General features: G+C 46.1%; 2 protein-coding genes across 2 annotated transcripts in view; both read left to right on the top strand.

Annotated features, from left to right (window-relative positions):
* Window positions 1–732: 732 nt before the first annotated feature.
* SLC18A3 (solute carrier family 18 member A3) lies at window positions 733–3,084 on the top strand. Its single transcript, XM_058841438.1, has one exon. It carries the CDS (start codon window positions 848–850, stop codon window positions 2,438–2,440), a length of 1,593 nt encoding a protein of 530 aa, XP_058697421.1. The 5' UTR covers window positions 733–847; the 3' UTR covers window positions 2,441–3,084.
* A 1,439-nt stretch (window positions 3,085–4,523) lies between these two features.
* CHAT (choline O-acetyltransferase) overlaps window positions 4,524–20,595 on the top strand; it is a 30,385-nt gene continuing 14,313 nt past the window's right edge. Inside the window, exons 1-7 of the mRNA XM_058841590.1 lie at window positions 4,524–4,627; window positions 7,522–7,666; window positions 9,572–9,763; window positions 11,881–11,999; window positions 13,427–13,480; window positions 14,997–15,177; window positions 16,154–16,331. Coding sequence (XP_058697573.1) covers window positions 7,625–7,666; window positions 9,572–9,763; window positions 11,881–11,999; window positions 13,427–13,480; window positions 14,997–15,177; window positions 16,154–16,331 — 766 coding nt within the window. The 5' untranslated portion in view covers window positions 4,524–4,627; window positions 7,522–7,624. The remainder of the gene's footprint in view (window positions 4,628–7,521; window positions 7,667–9,571; window positions 9,764–11,880; window positions 12,000–13,426; window positions 13,481–14,996; window positions 15,178–16,153; window positions 16,332–20,595) is intronic.

The following is a 20,595-nucleotide window of genomic DNA, read 5'->3' as shown; positions in this document are numbered from 1 at the left end:
GCGCTCGCACGCAGTTACTGCGCTGCTCTCTGATTTCCAATGAAGCTTCCGTGGTCTCGGGCCCCGCCTGAGGTGGGGCAGGGCTCAGCCCAGCCCTGCCAGCCCCGCTCCCCATTAGCCCGAGTCCCCCCCCCCGAGCGTCCCGCCCCCTGCCCCGGCCGGACCGCGCCGTGTGTTTGCGACAGCCCCGAGCAGCTCTGGGCTTAGACGGCGGCAGCAGAGCGGCAGAGCCCGTGATCGCCGCCCTCCGCAGGCGAGCCGGCTCCGCTGAGGCAGCGGCACGCAGGGCCGAGAGGACACGGGACCGCTGCGCGCAGCACGGGCGGGCGGACACCGCCCCGGCCCGGGGGGAAGCGAAGGAGAGCCCCGGGAGGCTGCCGGGGAGCCGGGCTCGCTTCCAGCGCCGCTCGGGCGTCCGCGGCCGGCCGTGCCGTCGGGCCGGCGAGAGTTGCCGTCGGACCCCCGCCCCGGGGGCGGTGCCGCGTCCCCACCGCCCCCCCAGGCACACCCCCGGGGCGGGGAGTCCCGCCGGCACCCCCGCCCCGCAGCCCCCTTACCGCGGCGGGCAGGGCTCCGTCCCCGGCGCGGTGCAGCGGGGCGGGGCGCGGAGGGCGGGCGGGCGAGCGGCGGGGCCGGCGCGGTGGCGGGGGCGGGTGGGGTTTCCGTGCGCGGCGCTTATTAGTGTGGTGATGGAGGAGCGGCCCCTCGGAGCCGCCTCGCAGCGGCGGCGCGGGCTGACGGCAGCCGCCCGGAGGTGAGCGGCGGCGGCTCGGGCGGCCGAGGCGGCGGGGCCGCCCCCGCCGTGCCCCATGCGGGCGGCGGGGCGGCGGCGGCGGCGCTGAGGGCGATGTCTGAGGCGGGGGGCGCGGGCCGGGCGCGGGCCGCCGTGGAGCGGCTCTCGGAGGCGGTGGGCGAGCGGCGGCGGCAGCTGGGCACCGCCATGGGGGAGGCACGGCGGCAGCGGCGGCTGCTGCTGATGGTGGTGTGCGTGGCGCTGCTGCTGGACAACATGCTCTACATGGTCATCGTGCCCATCATCCCCGACTACATCGCGGCCATGCGTGGCGGCGGGGGTACCGCGGGCCCGTCCGCGCCCGCGGGGGGCAACGGGAGCGGCGGCGGCGGCGGCAACCGGAGCCTTCTGCCCGCGCGGTACCCGCCGGCCTCGGGGGACAACGAGGACGTGCAGATCGGGATACTGTTCGCTTCCAAAGCCATGCTCCAGCTGCTGGTGAACCCCCTCAGCGGCACCCTCATCGACCGCGTGGGCTACGAGTTGCCGCTGCTGGCCGGGCTGGCCGTCTTGTTCCTCTCCACCGCCACCTTCGCCTTCGCCGAGAACTACGCGACGCTGTTCGCGGCGCGCAGCCTGCAGGGGCTGGGCTCTGCCTTTGCCGACACCGCCGGCATCGCCCTCATCGCCGACCGCTACGCCGAGGAGCCGGCGCGGAGCCGCGCCCTGGGCACGGCGCTGGCCTGCATCTCCTTCGGCAGCCTGGCCGCCCCCCCCTTCGGCGGCGTCCTCTACGAGTTCGCGGGCAAGCGGGTGCCCTTCCTGGTGCTGGCCTGCGTCTGCCTCCTCGACGGGCTGCTGCTGCTGGTCCTGGCGCCGCCCGGCGGCACCGGGGCACGGGCCAACATGCCCGTCGGCACCCCCATACACCGCCTTATGATCGACCCCTACATTGCCGTGGTGGCAGGGGCCCTGGCCACCTGCAACATCCCCCTGGCCTTCCTGGAGCCCACCATCGCCAACTGGATGAAGGATTCCATGGGGGCCAGCGAGTGGGAGGTGGGCCTCACCTGGCTGCCCGCCTTCTTCCCCCACGTGCTGGGCGTCTACGTCACCGTCCGGCTGGCTGCTGCGTACCCGCACCTGCAGTGGTTTTACGGGGCCCTGGGCATGGCCATCATCGGCGCCAGCTCCTGCCTGGTGCCAGCCTGCAGGAATTTCGGGCAGGTCATCATTCCCCTTTGTGGCATCTGCTTTGGCATCGCCCTGGTGGACACAGCCCTGCTGCCCACCCTGGCTTTCCTGGTGGACGTGCGTCACGTCTCTGTCTATGGCAGCGTCTACGCCATTGCAGACATCTCCTACTGTGTGGCGTATGCGCTGGGGCCCATCGTGGCCGGCCAGATCGTGCACACCATGGGCTTTGCGCAGCTCAACCTGGGCATGGGGCTTGCCAACGTGCTTTATGCCCCTGTCCTTCTCTTTCTCAAAAACGTCTGCCAAATGAAACCCTCTCACTCGGAGAGGAACATCCTCCTTGAAGAAGGACCTAAGGGACTCTACGACACCATCAAAATGGAGGAGCGCAAAGGCATGGGCAAAAGCCTCCAGCCAGCAGGCGAGGTGGATGAGAACAGCATGGGCTCTTACCACAGAGATCTGAAAGGGGTGTCTGAGGAGGACTCATCAGACTATGAGTACAGTTAGGTTCCCCCATGTGGCCCAGACCCAGGAGCAAGGAGAGATGTGGGAGAGAGGCAAAGCGGGGAACGAAAATGTTACTGCATTATGTTTCTGTACTGACGTGCAATATCTACAGTTTAACCTTTGTCATGATGTAATGGCTTTCTTCTAGACTTACTTTTCATCGGTATTTCCCTCAGCATTCTGGCAAGGTGGAAGGGGTGGGATAATGGGAGACAATACTGAAAAAAATTATTGGAGTGATCAGCAGAAATCTGAGGGGATCTTTCAAAAAATAAAACACCAAAAAGAAAACAAAAAACCCAACAGCTTTGTAGCTGGGGTATAATTGTGCAGAGTGTTCTCAAACTGAAACTGTGTGTGACATACTGTATATCTCTGTAAAAATTACAAGAAAAGCAAAAAAGTATGTGTAAAACTTCAAATGGTGTATTCAGGGACTTAGTAAATCTTGTGTACATATACTCAGACTTTCAGTTGGTTTCATATATTTAAGAGCAACAACCATCTCATTTTATTCTTCCTTGGGAATAAACTGAAGTATTGTACCTTTTTTCTCTCTTGTGCTGCTCTCCGGTAAGTGCAATATGCTGTATTATGTTGAAGTCCAAGTTACAAGAATAATACGGTCTGAATAAAGAGAATTGAAGGGGATCGATTGTCTTTTGTTTTGTTTTTGAGGGCTGCTTGGGGAAGGGAGCTGGTTGTGCTCAGTGTAACCCCTGAAGTAACAATTCCCCAGAGCATAATTCTAACTAGCTACCAAAATGGCACAGGAGAAAACCCCAGTACAAAATGTTCTTCACAACATAAGGGGTCTGAGCAAATAACATCACGCTGCAACTGTGCTACTGCTTGCTTAAAAACAGCTTTTTGAAATCTCATGCGAATTCAATTTTAATTCCCCAAAATAATGATTTTCAATTTTCTAATATTTCAAAAATTACATCACCAGCAGTTAGAGGCACAATACCAAAGAAGGTGCTTTTCTCAGTGCTAAATGCCCCAATTAGAAGGCACCCACCTCAGTGACTCGACAGGAATTAAACAAAAACAAAAGGTGGGTGAAACGCTTCATTCAAACATTTGCAAACAGTGGGAACCTTCGATCCTCTCACAAGGGAACCAGACTGCATAACTTGTCCTGTAAATTTCTCTTAATGTAAAATAAAATCGTTTGTTTTAATTATTAACCCATTAGGAAACAAAATTAATTATTTGTAATCGCAAGAGGGGGAAAAAGACATTTACAAGCGGCCCCAGCGCCGATGAAAGGGCTGCCACCCGTCCCCGGGGCTCTGGGTGCCGCGGAGCAGCGGCCGGTGCGCTCCGCGGAGCTGCTCGGGACGCGCCGCGGAGCAGCTCCCGCGGCCGAGCCGCTGCCCAGGCGCCACAAGACTCATGAAGACAGCGGGATGGCGCTTTGGCACGGGGGTTCGGCGAAGGAGCCACGGCCACCGCGGTGCGAGGTGAGACCCGCTTCCCTAAACCGCAGCCGCCTCTTTGTGGTAAGCGGCAAAAGCGGAGCCTCCTCCAGGCCGCCGCCCGCGCCGCCGCCCCGGGCCGCCGCTGCCCCACGGCAGCTCCCGCAGAGCCCTGCTCCCTCCCGGGACCGCTGCTGCCCCGTCGCGGCTTCCATCCCTCCCGGCCGCGGTGCCGGCAGCCACCTGCAGCGCCGCCCGCCCGTTCGGCCACCGAGCTTTCAGGAGCCGCAGAAACGCCGCGGCGACACTTCTCGACACTGGCGACAACCCCCGGGGCAACGCGGGTCTGCGAGCGCAGTAGCCTCCTGGGGCCGCCCTTGCCGCTGCCGAGGCTGACCCCGACGGCCGTAAGAGCGCCGAGGAGCGCGGCTGTGGCCGGCTGTCCCCGCCCGCCCTCACGGGACACGGCCGGCACGGGGCGAGCCCCCGCCGGGCGCAGCAGCGCTCGGGCCGGGCGGGCGGGCGGGAGCGGCGCCGGCAGCAACGCCTGTTGCGCGCAGCGGGAGGGGCGGCGGGGCAGGGCCGGGCCGGGCCGGGCCGGGCGGTGCTGGGCGGGGAGGAGCCAGCGGCGGCCGAGTTGAGCCGCCCTCCACACGCCCCCACCCAGAGGGCACCTGGCCGCGGAGGAGGCGGCGGTACCTTGGACAGAGCCGCCGCGACTCGCAGAGCCCGCCCGGCAGCCGCTCCGGAGCTCCCCGACGAGCAGGTACGGGCGGGCGGGCGGGCTGCGCTTGCTGCCCCGACGGCGCGGCTGCGGGAGAGCCTGGGGCAGGGGAGAGCGGCAGCGGGGGCGGCGGGTCCCGCCGACCGGAGCCGAGCGAGCTCCCTTGGCCAATATTCGGAGGGTTCGGCGGCACCCCGGGGCCGCCCTGGTTTTGGAGCCGCCCGAGTGTCCCGGCGTGGCGGGCGGTTCGGGATGGAAAGGGCTCCTTAGGGCTGAGGCTCGGGCAGGTGTCGGGACGTGCCGGCAGCCTCTGGCGGAGCATGAGCGCTCCCCGACGGGTCCGGCGCTGCCGTGGCCCGCAGGGAGCTCACGGCCGGCGACAGAGGGCGGCTCCTGGCTCCGCTCGCAGTGTCCACGGCCGCGGCAGTGTATTCCTCACATTCCTCTTAACTTCAAGCATAGATTCCTGAGAACTTTGCGCTTATCCTCCTGATAACACTGCGAGTAAGAATGAATGGATGAGGAGTGAGTGTATTGCCCCAACAACATCGTGTACTGCGAGCTGCCTCCCGAGTCCACCATGTCAGGAGAACTCAAGTATAAGCACATGGGCTTATTTTAGTCCTTCTCTGCTGTCTGCTAACGGGGAGATCAGTGCCTTTTGTTGTGGATTCGAGTTGCTGCTTTGAGATTGGGGAAGGCCACCGCAGCCTGCTGTGACTCGCAGTCACCGTGCTAAGCTGCTCACCCTGGCCCTCCAGCTAAGCCAGCTGTAAATAAAAACAGCTAGGATTATTTTTTTTCTTTTTTTGCCTAATAACTTTGACAATGTACCTCACAGCTTTCTAGTGAGCAGCTTTGAAGTCATCTTGAATTTCTGCAGGATTTTCTCCTGTGTCAGTTTTCTTGTCCTTTATTAAGCAAATACAGGACTGGGTGTGATGCTAAGCTGTCAGCACTTGAACCAGAGACAAAGCCTCCGTTTATCCTCACAACAGAGAAAAGCACAGTTCAGGCTACTGCCTCCAAACTCTTTATCACGCTGTTTTTACAGATATGCAGGGCTGTTAGTAGTAGCACTTCCCAGAAACCCTGAGCCAATACAGACTTTTAGTCAGCGTTGCACCATATTGCAGTTTGACAAAAAAATGTAAGGAAAGAAAGAGCAAAACTCCCAGCAAAAAGAATACCAGCAGGATTTTTCCTTCAAGGGAGTACAATTTGAGGGGCTCTAAAGACAAGATGTCTGCTCTGTGTTTGAATACAGGAGGGGGGCTGAGGCCAGCCCATAAACAACTGGGCAAGCCAACAGTCTTCCAAGAGTTACAGGACGTGCATTATTTGAGGTGCTTTGAACCTGTGTTTTAGGAATAGAGTGCATGGATAAGTGATGAGCCCTGTGCAGCACACAAGAGGGAGCAGAGCAGTGCAGTGGTCTAATGTGGCCTTTCCATGAGGGAAATCATCTCTCACCTGAGCTGAAATTGTGAGCAGATGACAGATCAACACGAGTTTGCTGTGTGGCCCCAGGGACGCCTCTCAACCCATTTCACAGCACATGGCCCCACTGACAGCCAGTGCAGGACAGGGAGAGGACAGGGTCAACACAAGGTGTCAGTGATCACATACACGTTGGCAGAGCCATGCTGAAGCTGCAAGGCTGGAATAACCAAGCTAATTCCTCAGGAGAGGAATAATCCACAGCCATCTCTGCCTATTGCTAAACAAAACTCTTCAACAACACTTCACTCTTTCAAACACTGTAGAGTTTAATCCAAATTGTTCTTAAAAGCTGTTGTAGAAATAATTCCAGGGCCCTAAATGTAATCATTCTAAAGATTACAGGAAAAAAAAATATTTTCTACACAGTTAACACATGTTGTCTTTTATATTTTGCATACACACAGTGCAAAGTAATTAAAAGAAAACCAAAAAAAACCTCTAATCTGTCAAGACCTGACTGAAAACAAAAAAATCCCTCTGCTTTAGCTGTACTTATGTACTGTCATAATTGAAGGACAGTCTCTTGGTGTGGTCACTAGTACATGAGAAGAAACGTGTGTCAGATAGCTTATTCCTGCACAGAAAAGGAGTTAAGAGGCATCTTTAGAAGTGAAAACCGGGATAAGCACACTAGAGAGACACGAATGGAAGTTTTTGCTCTTGTCACATTACTTTTGTGACTTTTGGCAGGTTAAGCTGTCTCCCTGGATAAGTGTGTGCTGTTTGGAAAGACTATGAAGCGCTCTATGAAGCGGCTCAAACCCAGGGTACAGCAGCCATGCCAGCCTTCCCACAGCCTTTACAGACAGGCTCACAGGGCCCCCCAGGCCAGACCTATGCCCCAAAGCACTGCTACCCTGTGAGATTCTAGGCTGCAGAGGCCACAGACACATCTCCATCAATCTCCTTTTTACATCTTCTAGCACGACGCCTCACTGTACACCCATGGAGCAGTGCCATGAAAAATACATTTAAAGGCTGTGGTGCTCTCCTGTAGAGTGGTATGGGGAGGAAATGTAAGATCCTAATACAGAAAGCTGCAACATTACTATTACCTGTGTCAGCATAAGTACATTCAAAGAAAAGTCCTCTCTTTCCTCCAGCTAGCATATAACAGTAATACAAAGCACACAGATTATGCCACAATAAATTGTAAAGTAAATTACAGTGACACAATAAACCATGCTGAGAAGGGACCTTTTATGAGCATCAGATAGTTCTGAATAAATAAAGTTATAGCAAAATGAGCCAGATAGAATGTCAGAGCAATCTCCACAGGGCTCAGTTCAGCTGCTTTGAATGTTATACTTCTATTTCTCTTCAGGTTTGCATTCTGAAGCTTCTGTGTGTGTTTGCACAGGGAATATTCCCCTCGTACATTTTGGTTATAAATAATGGGTACTGACAGGACTTTAAATCTTTTCTATTTCCAGAACTGAGGCATCAGGCTCCATAAGTGCCCCCAAGTGACTTCAATTTCTGTTCTCAACAAAAGATACCAAAAGAAATGCAGGACTGCCTGACCTAGGAAAAAAAATGCAGAAGAACGAGAAAGATACATGCAGTAAAGATGAAAGAGTAAGTAACTCTTTCTGGGAAAACAAAAAGGAAAAAAAAGAAGATGACTTAACTACTTTTAATTCTCTAAATTAATATCATAATTGTAACTCAAGCTCTGTTCTAGAGACAATTTCTTCATTTCAGGAAACACCAGTTATCCTGAAACAGTTTATAGCCAGAAACCTTGGTCTAACACTAGTGCTTCTCATATCCAAATAAACTCTTTCTTCCAACATCCTCTGAAGAACTAGAGTAAATTAAACATTATTATACAACAAATATTTTTATACTACAAAGTCAGAGATGGCATGAAATTATTCATGCTAGGACAGCACTATCAAACTATCACATATGATTAATTTTCAAGCTGGTTTAGAAGGTGCTGGGTGTGTATGCCTGTCAATAGCATCCAGGGTTTTTTTCCTAAAGAGAGTCATAGCTGCAGAGGAACCTTAGATAGGCCAAAGCCAGGTATCCAAAAGAAATACTAGTTAGCACATCTGTTTCCTGAGGAATCAATGACAGAGGAAATATATCTTGACTAAGCATAGCTTGTAACTGTAGAATTGCCATTTTTTTATTTCTGGGTATATTACAGGCTAAATTTGATTTGCATTTCCATTAATAACCAGTAATCCTATGACATTTTTCATGAGCATCTAAAGTCTTTGGTGTTTGATAGGGAACATAATGCAGCACTGACTTTTCTCTGGATGTCAAAAGGCAGAGCTGGTACTTGAGCTCAGAGGACACCCAGTCCCTGCCTATTGTTCATAGCACTTCTTCCACAGCCTCCCTCCCTGCATGTACTTAACTAACTCTGAGCAGCAAGGTGGGACAGGTGATCCTTTCTGCTAATCCTTTCTTCCACCTAAAAATCACACTATGGCCTGCAATCTTACTAAAATGAACGTCCATTACTGCAAAAGCTAGCAAAAAAAAAAAAAAAAAAAAAAAAAATCTGAACGTTGCCTATTTTATGAGATAGCAAAAATCAAATTAGAAAAAGAAAGGCTCCAAAAGTTTATGGCCTACACTAATCACTAATGGACAAGCATAGCTGCATTAGATGACCATTTCTCAAGTAGGAGACACAGCTTTCTCCCTGAGGAACCACGCTTAGAGCATCACAGCCTCTTGCAATTTCCCAGTCTTTCATGAATTACCTCCATACTTGATTTTCCCACTGTCCCCATAATTGCTCTGGTTTTTAAATGACTAATTACACTTCACTTGGTTAATTCTACATTAAAAAACAAAGGAAACTTAATAGCATGGACAGCAAGGAACTCTTTTCTTCCCAGATACTATTGCTCCAAACAGGGTAAGGATAAAGGAAATAGAAATGCTTTCTCAAGCCTTTGGGGGGATGTTCCAGACTGACTGACAGCAGAGGTTTGTCAGGGTAAAGCACAAGTTCACTGAGGACTGTGTGTGGTCAGTTATAACAAACAGACCTGAATGTTTTCTACTTCTATCCTTTTATAACCATTTGTATTACCAATCAGACAAGTATTAACCCCTGGTTTTACTAATCACAAGCTAAATGCACATCTTTACTAATGAAATACCTAAAGATATTATTTTATTATTTTGTAAGGTATTTGCAGATTTCCAAGAGTTTAGCTCAGGGTTATTTGCTTGCATCATGCCTCTTTGTTCTAGGATTTCTAGGAGTTTTACCAAGGAATAGTGTCCTCGATAATTTTCCACTAGTCCCCTGCTGTATCCACTTGAAAGCCTACAAAAAGTACATTTGTAGTAATCAAGCCTCTCAACTGCTAAAACAGAATAAATTAATTTTTAAAGGGATGTAACATATTAATCAGCAACAAAAAGAAATTTAAAATAAAGGAAGCAAAAGAGGACAGATGGGAAACAAATAGAATTACTCACTAATATGTATTTCTTTCTCATGACTAGGAAGTGCCAAAACTTCCAGTTCCACCACTGCAACAGACCTTACGCATGTACCTACAGTGCATGGAACACTTGGTGCCAGAGGAGCAATTTAAAAAGACCAAGGCCATTGTGGAGAAATTTGGAATTGCAGGAGGCCTGGGGGAATCCTTGCAGAAAATGCTTGAGGAAAGAAGTGAAAAGACAGTAAACTGGGTAAGCAAATGCAGTGGAAAAAATAATTGCTGTGTTTGATACTTACTTACATGTTCTTTCTGATATCCTCTATGCAATCACTGTTTTCTTTCAGCAGGTCAATGCGAATAGGGGTCATTCTGACAAAGTAACATTTCAGATGTAATAGGCTAGATTTTTTAAATTATGGCAAAATACATGTCATTATTATGTTTTCAGATCAAGAGTTTGTTGACATCGATGAGGACATTCATTCAACTCAGGTGTATTCACAGAAGTGTCACAACCTGTAGGAAATACACATTTTGGATGTAATTTCTTCCTTTGCCTTAAATAACAGGATTTAGAATTTTTATTAGAATGAAAAATACTTTCTGATAGGGCTTTAAAAGTGCCTTGCACAGCCATCTACCCAAAGTTCTGATCCACTCCAATTATTCTGAAATGGAATATTCATTAAAGGAATTAGTCTTTTAATATTGAGCTATTATTTGCCATTCACTGTCATACTATACCAATGCAGTTACCCTGAAGTAGTTACTTTGCCATGTATGCACATACATGTATATACATCTACATCTATCACACAGACCATGCTGAGACCTCTGCCTTTATAATAAAGTTCAGCTTTCTGCTTCCCAAGGCAGGCAAATTAGGTAAGCCATAGCTAAAGCAGATTTTACCATTCCACAAAGTCGCAGTTCATCCTGCCCTCATTAACCATGTTAGAATATGGCAGCTGAAAATTAGAGTTTTATTGAAGTCCTTCCATCCCCACAAGGAAAATGATTTTATGGATTCCCTGAAATCCTGCAGGCTTGTTACTGATGTCAGTGAATTGTGGTTCTCCCTTTTGTGTGACACACAAAAAAACTCCAGCGAATTGCTGCTACGGTCGGGGGAAAAGCTACAGTGTTGTCAGTGCTTTCATTTTAAAAGCAGTGCTTAATTCCTGAATATAAAATACTTTATTTTGGAATATAAAATACTGCCCAATCTTGTTTTCATATTGTGATCATAGAACTTCATGGTGGCTAAACTAACCAGCATTTAAATAGTTTTCCTGATAGGAAAAAATATTCCAGAAGACAGCTGCTCATTGGAACACTTACAGCATGAAAATTAGAGAGGAAGGATGCTTAAGCATTTTCTGAAATTGTGACATTTTTAAATACTGGTTATTAAAATAAATACCTGATTCCTAAGGTAAGTTAGAAATGGTTTTATTTGGAATTTAGCTTGCCAGGAGTATACCTCTAGCATGTTCCCCAGAAGACTCCAGAGACTGTGGGGGAAGCATCTGTTCTAACAGCAATGAAATATCTCGGAGGAAAACTTTTTCAACTGATGCATGCATTTGTAATTATTTTTGCATAATTTTGTTGTTGTTTATAGTTACCATATGCAAAGCCTGCCCTCTCAGAAAGACCATTTGATCTTTTTATGAAAGCTTCCATTTTCCAAATAATGATTCTTCAATCTCTGCTCAGACATAACGGAATGCAGTTACTGTTAATCTGTGTTTTCAATAAAAATGGTTAGAAATTTAATGTGTGTCTGTCTGGGTCAAGAATCAGCAATCTGCATTTGTGTCAGTGGACACAAAGGGAATTCTCCAGGGGTCCTACCCACATGCCACTCTGCAGGACTGAACCATTAGGCTTTGGAAATTCTTTTCCCGCTCTGTCTTGCTACAGGACAGTGTCTGATGTCTAGCAGTGGAGCATCTTGGCACCATTGACAAGTATTTTAAGTCCCCTGAGAAAAGGTATCATTAGTAAAACCCTGGCCCTCACTTAAACATATTCTGATTGCTATGCAAGAGTTAACGTTGTATTCAAACATTTTCTGGCTGTAGGGAGAAGCAAACGACAAAACACCCAAAGCACCACAATCTGGAGCTTGTTTAGTTTTTAATGGAACGCACTGTAAATTGCCATTGATTGAGAAATGGGATTATGGAATTGTGGCTGACTTCTGCTGAGCTGAGGTCACAGAGCCCAAGCTGAAAATGCTCAGCAGCTCCATTAATCAGAGCCATGGCTGACACCAGGAGCACCAGGCACTGTCCCCTCACCCCCAGACTGCTTTTCTGTGTGCTGCTGGCAGCTTTAAGATGCGGTGTCCCCTTCCCTCAGGTGTTTAACTATTGGCTCGATGACATGTACCTCAACAACCGCCTGGCTCTTCCAGTCAACTCCAGCCCCGCAATTATCTTTGCTCGCCAGGATTTCAAGGACGTAGATGACCAGCTGAGGTAATGTATTACGACTTTGCAGCTTTTGCTAAATGAAAGGATATTTTAAATGTACTGCTTTTGCAAAAAGATAATCAACTTTCATTAAAAAATAAGGGCTGTAGCCATTAAAATGATTTCCTATGAGGCCTGCTGGCTGAGGACAGTGTTTCTGGGGTAACTCATACTGATATTCAGAAAGAAAGATGTCCTTACTATTACATTTATTTCATGAAAGATATGCCATGGGATTTATATTTTTAAGGAATATTTACAAAGTGTTTTACTGTATGTGTTTCAAGTAAACCACTTTGTGATGAAAAAACAAAAAAAATACTAATTTCTGACACACAGTTTTAAGGAAAATAATCTTTAACATGGCTTCACTATGACTCGTAGCCACCCTGCAAACCCTGAAAAGGCCATGCTGGCATTAAATTGTCCCTCTCAGATGCGCAAAAGGGCACAAGAAACACAGGGGATCTAAGAATAAGAATTCTGAAATCATTCTTCCCTAAGAACGCTGCTTCCTTCAGGCCCATCAGTCCCAGCCCTGAACTGATCTTTCTGCTTTGAGCTGTTCTGGGCAATTATTATCATTTAAAAAGTGAGAAGGTAAGCACGTAGCCAAGCACAGAATATACCTCTCCAGACACCCTTAAAACAGGATTCCATTCTTCAGCCTTTGCCAAAACATTCTTCCTTTTAAAACTACCTTCATATAGTGCAATTTTCCTCTTTGCTTTTAGCACTCTCTAGCTGCTCATTACTGAAATAATTAACTGCATGAGAATTTATGCTCTTATAAAACAGCCAGAACCTTGAAACCAATATGCATTATTTTAACATTTTGCAGAGACAGCTAATGCATCTTTTTACTTTACTTTAAACATAACTATAAATGCTTCCATTCATTACTGACTAAATTTATTGTGCACACAGCTTTCCAAAAAAACCTCCACTTTGCATTTTCTAATGCACGTGCTTTAACAAGGAAATATTTTTCTCAGAGCCTCCCATTCTGACACAATGCAAACAGACAGTGTTAGGAAGTAATGCACCTGTCCACAGCTCTGCAAAATGAATATCTGCTTAGGACAGGAAGTACTCTAATACTGGACAGGTTATGAGTATTGATATAGAAATCCATGTGAGGATTCTATTAAATATTCAGTCTCTGCTCCCATTCTGTAAATAAGCACTTTCAGACCTCCTCCTGTGGTAGTCTGTTTAACCATTTGAAGGAATTGTCACTAGGATTTCATATTTCTCTTGACATGAATTAATTTTGGTTTTGGGTGGGGGCAGGGAGATCTTCTTGCCAAACCAGAAGACTTTCTCTCCTTATGCTGTGGCATCAATCATTCAGGCTTTCCTCTGTCTCCCAGAAACAGCCCAGTGTTGCCAAATGACAAAAGACTGAAGTCACTTCTCTGTGCTACTTGCAGGTTTGCTGCCAATCTCATTTCAGGAGTGCAAGACTACAAAGCTTTACTGGACACGTAAGTAGCTTGGAAGGAGAGCTTGAATATCCACAGGGCTCCTGATTCAAGGCTGCTCTCAGTAGAAAGCTGGACTGTATTGCACCTTTCCACCATGGGGAAGGGCTGGGGCTCCAGAATGCTTCAGGGCAAGTGCTTCAGCAATTTTTTTTTTGCCCTTTCTGCTGTGTTCCTGCAGTGTAACAGATTGAAGAAGGATCCTTTTTGATGGTGGGCAGTCATCACTCTGGCAGGCATGGCGCAGCCCAAGAGGACACACACAATTTGCCTGAATTACTCAGAGTTACTGAGAACACAAGAGGAAGCTTGTGCTCCCCACACCCAAAGGGCAGCAGCACTGTGGTTACACAGCCTGCACACCTTTCCTGGCACTCCCCACCTAAAGCAACACTGTCCCACCTCCCTCCTGCAGAGAAGTAACACATCCCTGCAGGGGAGGGAAGTCTTACCACAGAAGGGCTGGCCCAGCAGCTAGCAAAAATAAGCTCTTGTTACTTATGCTCTTCTTACTTTCTGAACAAAAACACAAGGGAAATACATGATTCTTCAAGTCATATATGTATTATTCACCTGTGTAAGGAAATAAGTGATACACAGAATTTGAGAGTTGGGAACTAAAGTGAATATCCCTGGTTTAGAACTGCAATTGTTTTGAAGACATGGTTAACCAAGATAAATTAACATAAAACATTACCCTCATAAGCTGTATGAGAATAAACCTTCTTGCCTGCTTCTTCACCTTTGCCCCTGTCTGACAAGTTGGAAGCTGAGATCTCTTTTGCAGAAGGAAAATCCCTGCACTGTAATCTTCTTCCTCCTGTGGTCTCTGCAGCCTCTCTTGACCAGCAGCACCATTATTTCCTGCTGCAATCCTACATTGTCAATTAATCACATTTTTTTTTTTCGTGGCCACTAAAGAAGCCTTTTAAGAGATACTGGTTTCACCTACCTTTCAGTCAGAGAAAGAATAGATTTTGAGTATGTATTACTCCATAGGTCTAAGTAAAAATTAGCACAAAAGCAAGGTCCCATGGAAAACAGAAATTCCCATTGTATTGCCCAAGTAATTCCCATTTTTCAGGAAAGGCCCTCTCACACCTCTCTAACCAGTCAGCACAATACAGGGCTGCTGTGGTTTGCAGGGAATTTCATCAGCACCTTTCTTCTAGGTGCTGATGTTTCCCAGCTGTTCTTCTGACTTCCGTCCTGCCAAGTTTCCCAGGTCCCATCTAGGCAGGCTTCCTACATTGCACATTGCAAAGCTGCTTGTGACCTGCTATTTCCATTTCCCCTAGATGATAATGCATTGCTTAATGAATATGCATGAAGCTGCCAGGAATGATGTATTTAACTTTGGTATGGGAATTCATCTATTTCCCTTATACTGTAATCTCATTTTATTATTCAATTTGTGTTATACCTGATCTAATTGTAACAGAACAAAGGACAGATTAGATTTCTTTTCCTTTCTCTCTCCCCTCTTTTCCTCTGGCTTTGTTTTTCTCCTTCTCTGCAGCCATGCTTTACCTGCTGATTTTTCTCGTGGACAGCTGTCTGGCCATCCTCTCTGTATGAAGCAATACTATGGACTCTTTTCTTCCTATCGTCTTCCAGGACATACCAAAGATACCCTCGTGGCCCAGAAAAGCAATGTAATGCCAGAACCAGAGCACATCATCGTTGCTTGTAACAATCAGGTAAATTAATTTTCTTTTTTCATACCTTTCTATATTTCTTAATTTGCTTAAATTCACTCCAGAAGAGCCTAATCTAATCTCTGTTCAGAAATGCAATTAGTGTGCTGCATATGAGCCCACTTCTTACCAATCGTTTGCGGTTGATATTTCCAAAAGATGCTTCTGCAGCATTTTGGTCCTTGGCCCACATTATGTTCCAAGTACAGTGATGCAGAAAGAATGTGGCAGAATTCATGTGCTTTCTCTTTAGAACAAAAATGTTTAATAAACAGAGATAAAACCACAGAGAAAAAAGAATCCTATTAGAGTGCATTTGCTGGAAATGTTCTCTTGACAGTCACATATTGGCACACAGTTCTGTATCACCATCACACCTATGCGTGGCATAGACACCATGCAGGGCTCCTAAGCTATGCCTGAAGAAGTTAGCACAGGTGCAGGCAGAAATAGTGGAGTGTTAGAGTGAATCTGCCCCAACCAGTCATCACCAGGGAGCAGCAGAGCCTGTTTCCTGGACACAGAACCTTAGAGCCCAGCTATTTGCAGTACCAGAGCCATACCGCTCTTGGAATGAGGAGGTAGGTTCCAGTGAAGTGCTTTCTGCTTTCCCAGGAAGTGCAGGAAATTTTCTAGATTCTCTAGGTTATGTTTAAACAAATAATACCATGAAAATTACATACTGCCTGATTTTATCTCTCCAAGTTTTTTTAACCTTATTCAAATAGCGTATATTTTATTTGAGTCCAACACATAATATAAGTCACCTATGGCAACTGGCAACACACTGGTGTTAAAACACAGGAGGGGTGAGCCCTGGACCATTCCCCAGTGGTTTTGTATTCCTTTGCATGCAGGCCTGGCTCTCCAGGCAGGACTTCAGCATCTCAACACCTACCCAGGTGACAGCAAAATGTTGGGCCACAAAGGGTTCAACCCAACTCTGACTGATCTTCTGACTTCTGTCATTTTTTTGCAGTTTTTTGTTTTGGATGTTGTCATTAATTTCCGTCGTCTCAGTGAGGGAGACCTTTTCACTCAGTTACAAAAGATAGCAAAAATGGCAGAGAATGAAGAGGAAATGCTGCCTCCAATTGGCCTGCTGACAACAGATGGAAGAACAGAGTGGGCAGAGGCCAGGATGATCCTTATGAAAGGTTAGCAGCAGCAACCCCAGCTTTCTCTTCATCATCTTCCTCCTCACCATCACTGCCTTTCTTTGCTGAGAACAAACATTACAGCAAACACAGGACTGAATGTGTAACCCCACTGCTGAATTTTGCCAGCTGTAGGAATCTCAGTACGTGTAAGGTGTGTGTTGCCAGGGGAGCAGCAGAAATGGCCTGACCTTTTGGCTGTGTATATTTAAGTGTTATGCCATGTAATAACTCTCACTCCATTCTTTGTTTTCCATCACATAAATTATGTTCCATCAGATTTTGTGATTTGTCTCTTTCTTCATATCCATTTTGTACCAACAGGAATGATGTATCCTCTTAGCTTTTGGCAGCTATTTGACATTATTGATCTTATCCAACAAAAGCATCTGCGAGTTAAACACCTATTGAATCTCGTTGTGTACTGTCTCTAGTCAATGGAGAAGGTTCCAGGGCTGAGTCAACCAATTCTTAAGTAGAAATCTAGGAAAGATGGCACCAGTTATTATCAGGGACTGCTCTCTCTCTTTTCCGACAGGCAGCATTTAGCTGTCTCAGATTCTGGACTTGAATGTCAGACTTGGAAACAGATGAAAATAAAGGGTGGGGTTAGTGACCTCTATCACATCACATCATATCACATCACACCTTATGTATTTTATCCTGAGTCTAAGTGATATAAATGCCCTCTTTTTGCCATTTTACATATCTTAAGTATTTACTTCTTCATCCTGAAGAAAACATTAACTCATCTCTTTATCTCCAGCTCAGCAATGCCACAGAAAACATTGCTGTTTTACTAATACCCTGGAATATATAAGAGTTGACAATAGTCTCAAATTAAGTTTATCATCCTAAGGAAGATTCCCCTTTTCTTATTCAAGTTTATCTGTGCTTAGAAAAACTTAGTACAGATACACACACACAGAGTCATTATTATTATTCAGCAATATTACATAGCATTAATCTCATCTTTTAGCTTTCCCCTCTTTCCATCATTTCTTTTTAAAGGAGGAGACAAAAAAGAACTTATTTTAATGAAAACTGAGGTGAACATCTAATCATTTATTTTCATGCCATACTAAGTAAAACAATCAATGCCTTGAAACTTACAGAAAAATTGTCTTACAGGAAAATCCAAAAGAAAAACAAAAAGAAAAATCAACAAAAACTGGCAAATCCCTCTCCATAGTGTTTTTAGATTGCCTGGCATTTACCAAAATATTCATTTTAATCTGAAGGCAAACCAGTTATGCATCTGAAAAAAACAGATTCTGCACTAGTAAACCTCATAACACCATGATGTGAGCCTTCTCTAATCTAAGCAGGAATCCCATCCCAGACCATTCATGTTAGCACAGCTCTTTTATATAGGTAAATGCATTGCTGTTACACATGGATATAAGATCATTAACAGCCTATTTTCTTTCTTATCTGTGATGGTGAAATGTTCCTGCAACAATAAATAGAGGAAGAGAGAACCTGGAAATCAGTGTGGGTGAAATGGTCACTCCACAGCTGGTCCATGCTGGGCAGGGCCAGAGAGATTGCTCCAGGACAGGAAACCTGCTCAGTGCTTTGCAGAGGCCATGAAGGAGTTACATCCTCCTTATGCACAGACCTGCAGGTACAGCATAGCTCTTCTAGGTGAGAAAATATCCAAGCTATTGTAATAAACCCAGCTGTGACAGATTTATAAACACACTCAGCATTGAAACTGCCTTCAGGCTGCAGAACTAGCTCGCTCTTCCTAAGTACAGGAAGTGAATTTTGTGTGAAGTGACTGGCTACAGTCCCATGCACACTGTCTAAATTTGATTCAAAACTCTCTTCTCATATTTTCCTTTCTAAAACTAAATTTAAAAAAACCCAACTAACCAACAGTTGTCTGACCAATTCAATGCAACTGTGTATTAGAAAGAAATGTCTTGCAGGGCTTTAGGCGTGGTCTTACTCTCCTCTGTTTTAGCTCCTCCTGCAGATATTTTTAATCCCAAATTCTGGTTCATGAGTGCCTGTGCAATTTATTGCCTGCTTCAAATGATAATTTTTCAGTGTTTGATCAGCCCTCTGGATAAGTCTGTTTCCTTCTGTAAAGGCATCTTTCCCTTACTTCTCTGTCTCTGGCACAGCTTAATTTTTTTCACTCTAATACCGAGACTCCAGATACCCTGAAGCCATATGTCAGACTAAGGGCTTCGTATCTGTCAAAGATGTGTGGGTAGCAGCCACAATGAAATATATATAAAGCTATCAAACAGCGTAAAGCAGAATGCTGAGCAAGCTGTGAGCAGTTTGTAAATCACTATCCAAGCTGTTTTTCCTCAAAGATGCCTGTCTGCAAACACCAGAAGCTGATGTATACAGGGCAAGTTCCATTCACAAGGATCTTTTCAGCCTTTGCAGTGATGCACCCAGACCGTCAGTGAGAAAATGTACCACAGTTATGGTCAGCCCTGCAAGGGTGAGATACTTAGAAAAGCTTTACAGCCAAGTGGACATGGATGTGTCTTCTCTCTTATAAAGCTTCTGAATGTTTTTGAAGACACTGTGAAGGGACGCTGGTGTTCACATTTTGCAGGGCAGCAGCCTCTCTGCGCGCCCCATCAAACACAATCTCTAGGCTCAAGCCTTTGTAGGAGCTGGCAGGTGCTCCAGCTGCTTTCCCTAGGACTCTTTTATTGGCAAGGAGACACAACACACTCTGCATTTCACCAGGTCCCCAGAGAGCCTGCAAGAAGTCAGGCTGACCATCTCTGTCCCTTGGGCCCCTGGCTGCTAATGCTGCCTTGCAGGAGCCACCAAAAGCCACAGCTGCCCCACTTCCTTCTCAGCCACTGCTATCACTTGCCTCTCCTTCTCTTGACACATTTTTGATTTCTTGCATATTTGGTCTCTTTTTCACTATGTAGCATTTGGAGAATGAACCTAGATGGTAACAAGTGTCTGGGTTTTTTTCCAGCACCTGACTAACCTATGTTACTCCTTCTGGAAAGGTGCATTATATCTTACTATGAAAAATGCTGTTCTTTCAGACAATCAAGTTACTTTACATACTTGCAAACCTTGAAAACATGGCCTCATATTTCAAATGTATATCAGAATTGTTTAATTTTAAATATTTTTCCATTCTTTCAGCTAAAATAATTTTCTGAATTGAGGACATATTTGTTGAACTTAGCCTAGACTTGCAAGAAATTTTGATCAATCTGAATTCATATCTTTTGGTGAGAACATTCAGAAACAAATTTATATTTACACCAGAATCCAGCAAAACCAGAAGGTTAAAGCTGATCTGTTAAGAACAAGAGGAATTTTATGTTGATGCTTGAAAGCCCTTTTTCCTTTGATCTTGGTAACAACCACATAACAGCAATTAATAATGTTGTATGTTATTAAACTAAACAAGTTCTTGTTATAGGTTGTGCACTTCTAACTTTTCAATGAGGAAAAGTGCTCACAATTGAATATTTGCTGTGCTTCAAACTGGTTCTTGGATGCCAACAAACTCTTAAGCTTTGTAATATTTCTGAGTTAGCCAAAGAAACTGAGAAACTCATAAATACACCATAAATAAGGAGGAAAGCAATAAGGACAAGGTAAAAATACCACCAGTAGTCCAACCATATAAAGAGTGTCAGGATAGGGAAAAGATGCAGAAAAGCCCATTCTATTCAGCAGTACAGTAGTGACAGGAGAGCAGCATAATGTGGCAACCCATGTTTTTGGCAAAGCCATGTTCAAAAACTAAGCCTCAAAACCTCATCCACAGATGTTTCCTCATGTGATGTAGGCAGTATAATCTAATGATCAGGGACAGGAAAGACAAGAGGGTTTTGATACAATAAAACAAAACCAATGTAGACCCTGCTGTTCCTTGTTCCGAAAAGGGTTTTCATGGTAGAACAACACAAAACACTCTAAGATCTGCTGTTCCAGAGCAGAATATTGCAGCAATAGCATGAGCTCTAAAATTTCCTGGTTTCCACCTGTTCTCTGTAACAGTTATATATAAATTAAGTAAGCAATGGTGGCGTTAAGAGTAAAATAGATCTATTTTGTAATAGAATTTCTTCAAGGAAATGAAAGGCAGAAAAAGAAAGTGGTTATTATTGAATCATGTGAGAGATACACAGAGTTACAAAAGTTAACACAGGAATTAATGCCTTGGTGTGTTGTTCCCTTGCACTGAGATGATCAGCTGCTGAGAGAAGCTCTGCAGACAGCAGCTCATTGCAGAGTCAGGGTCAGATCTTCGGTGCTC

This window comes from Poecile atricapillus, chromosome 6 (genome assembly GCF_030490865.1).
Source record: "Poecile atricapillus isolate bPoeAtr1 chromosome 6, bPoeAtr1.hap1, whole genome shotgun sequence".
Taxonomy (NCBI): Eukaryota; Metazoa; Chordata; class Aves; order Passeriformes; family Paridae; genus Poecile; species Poecile atricapillus.
Note: the sequence above shows the minus strand (reverse complement) of the source record. Positions and strands in the feature narration are given on the sequence as shown.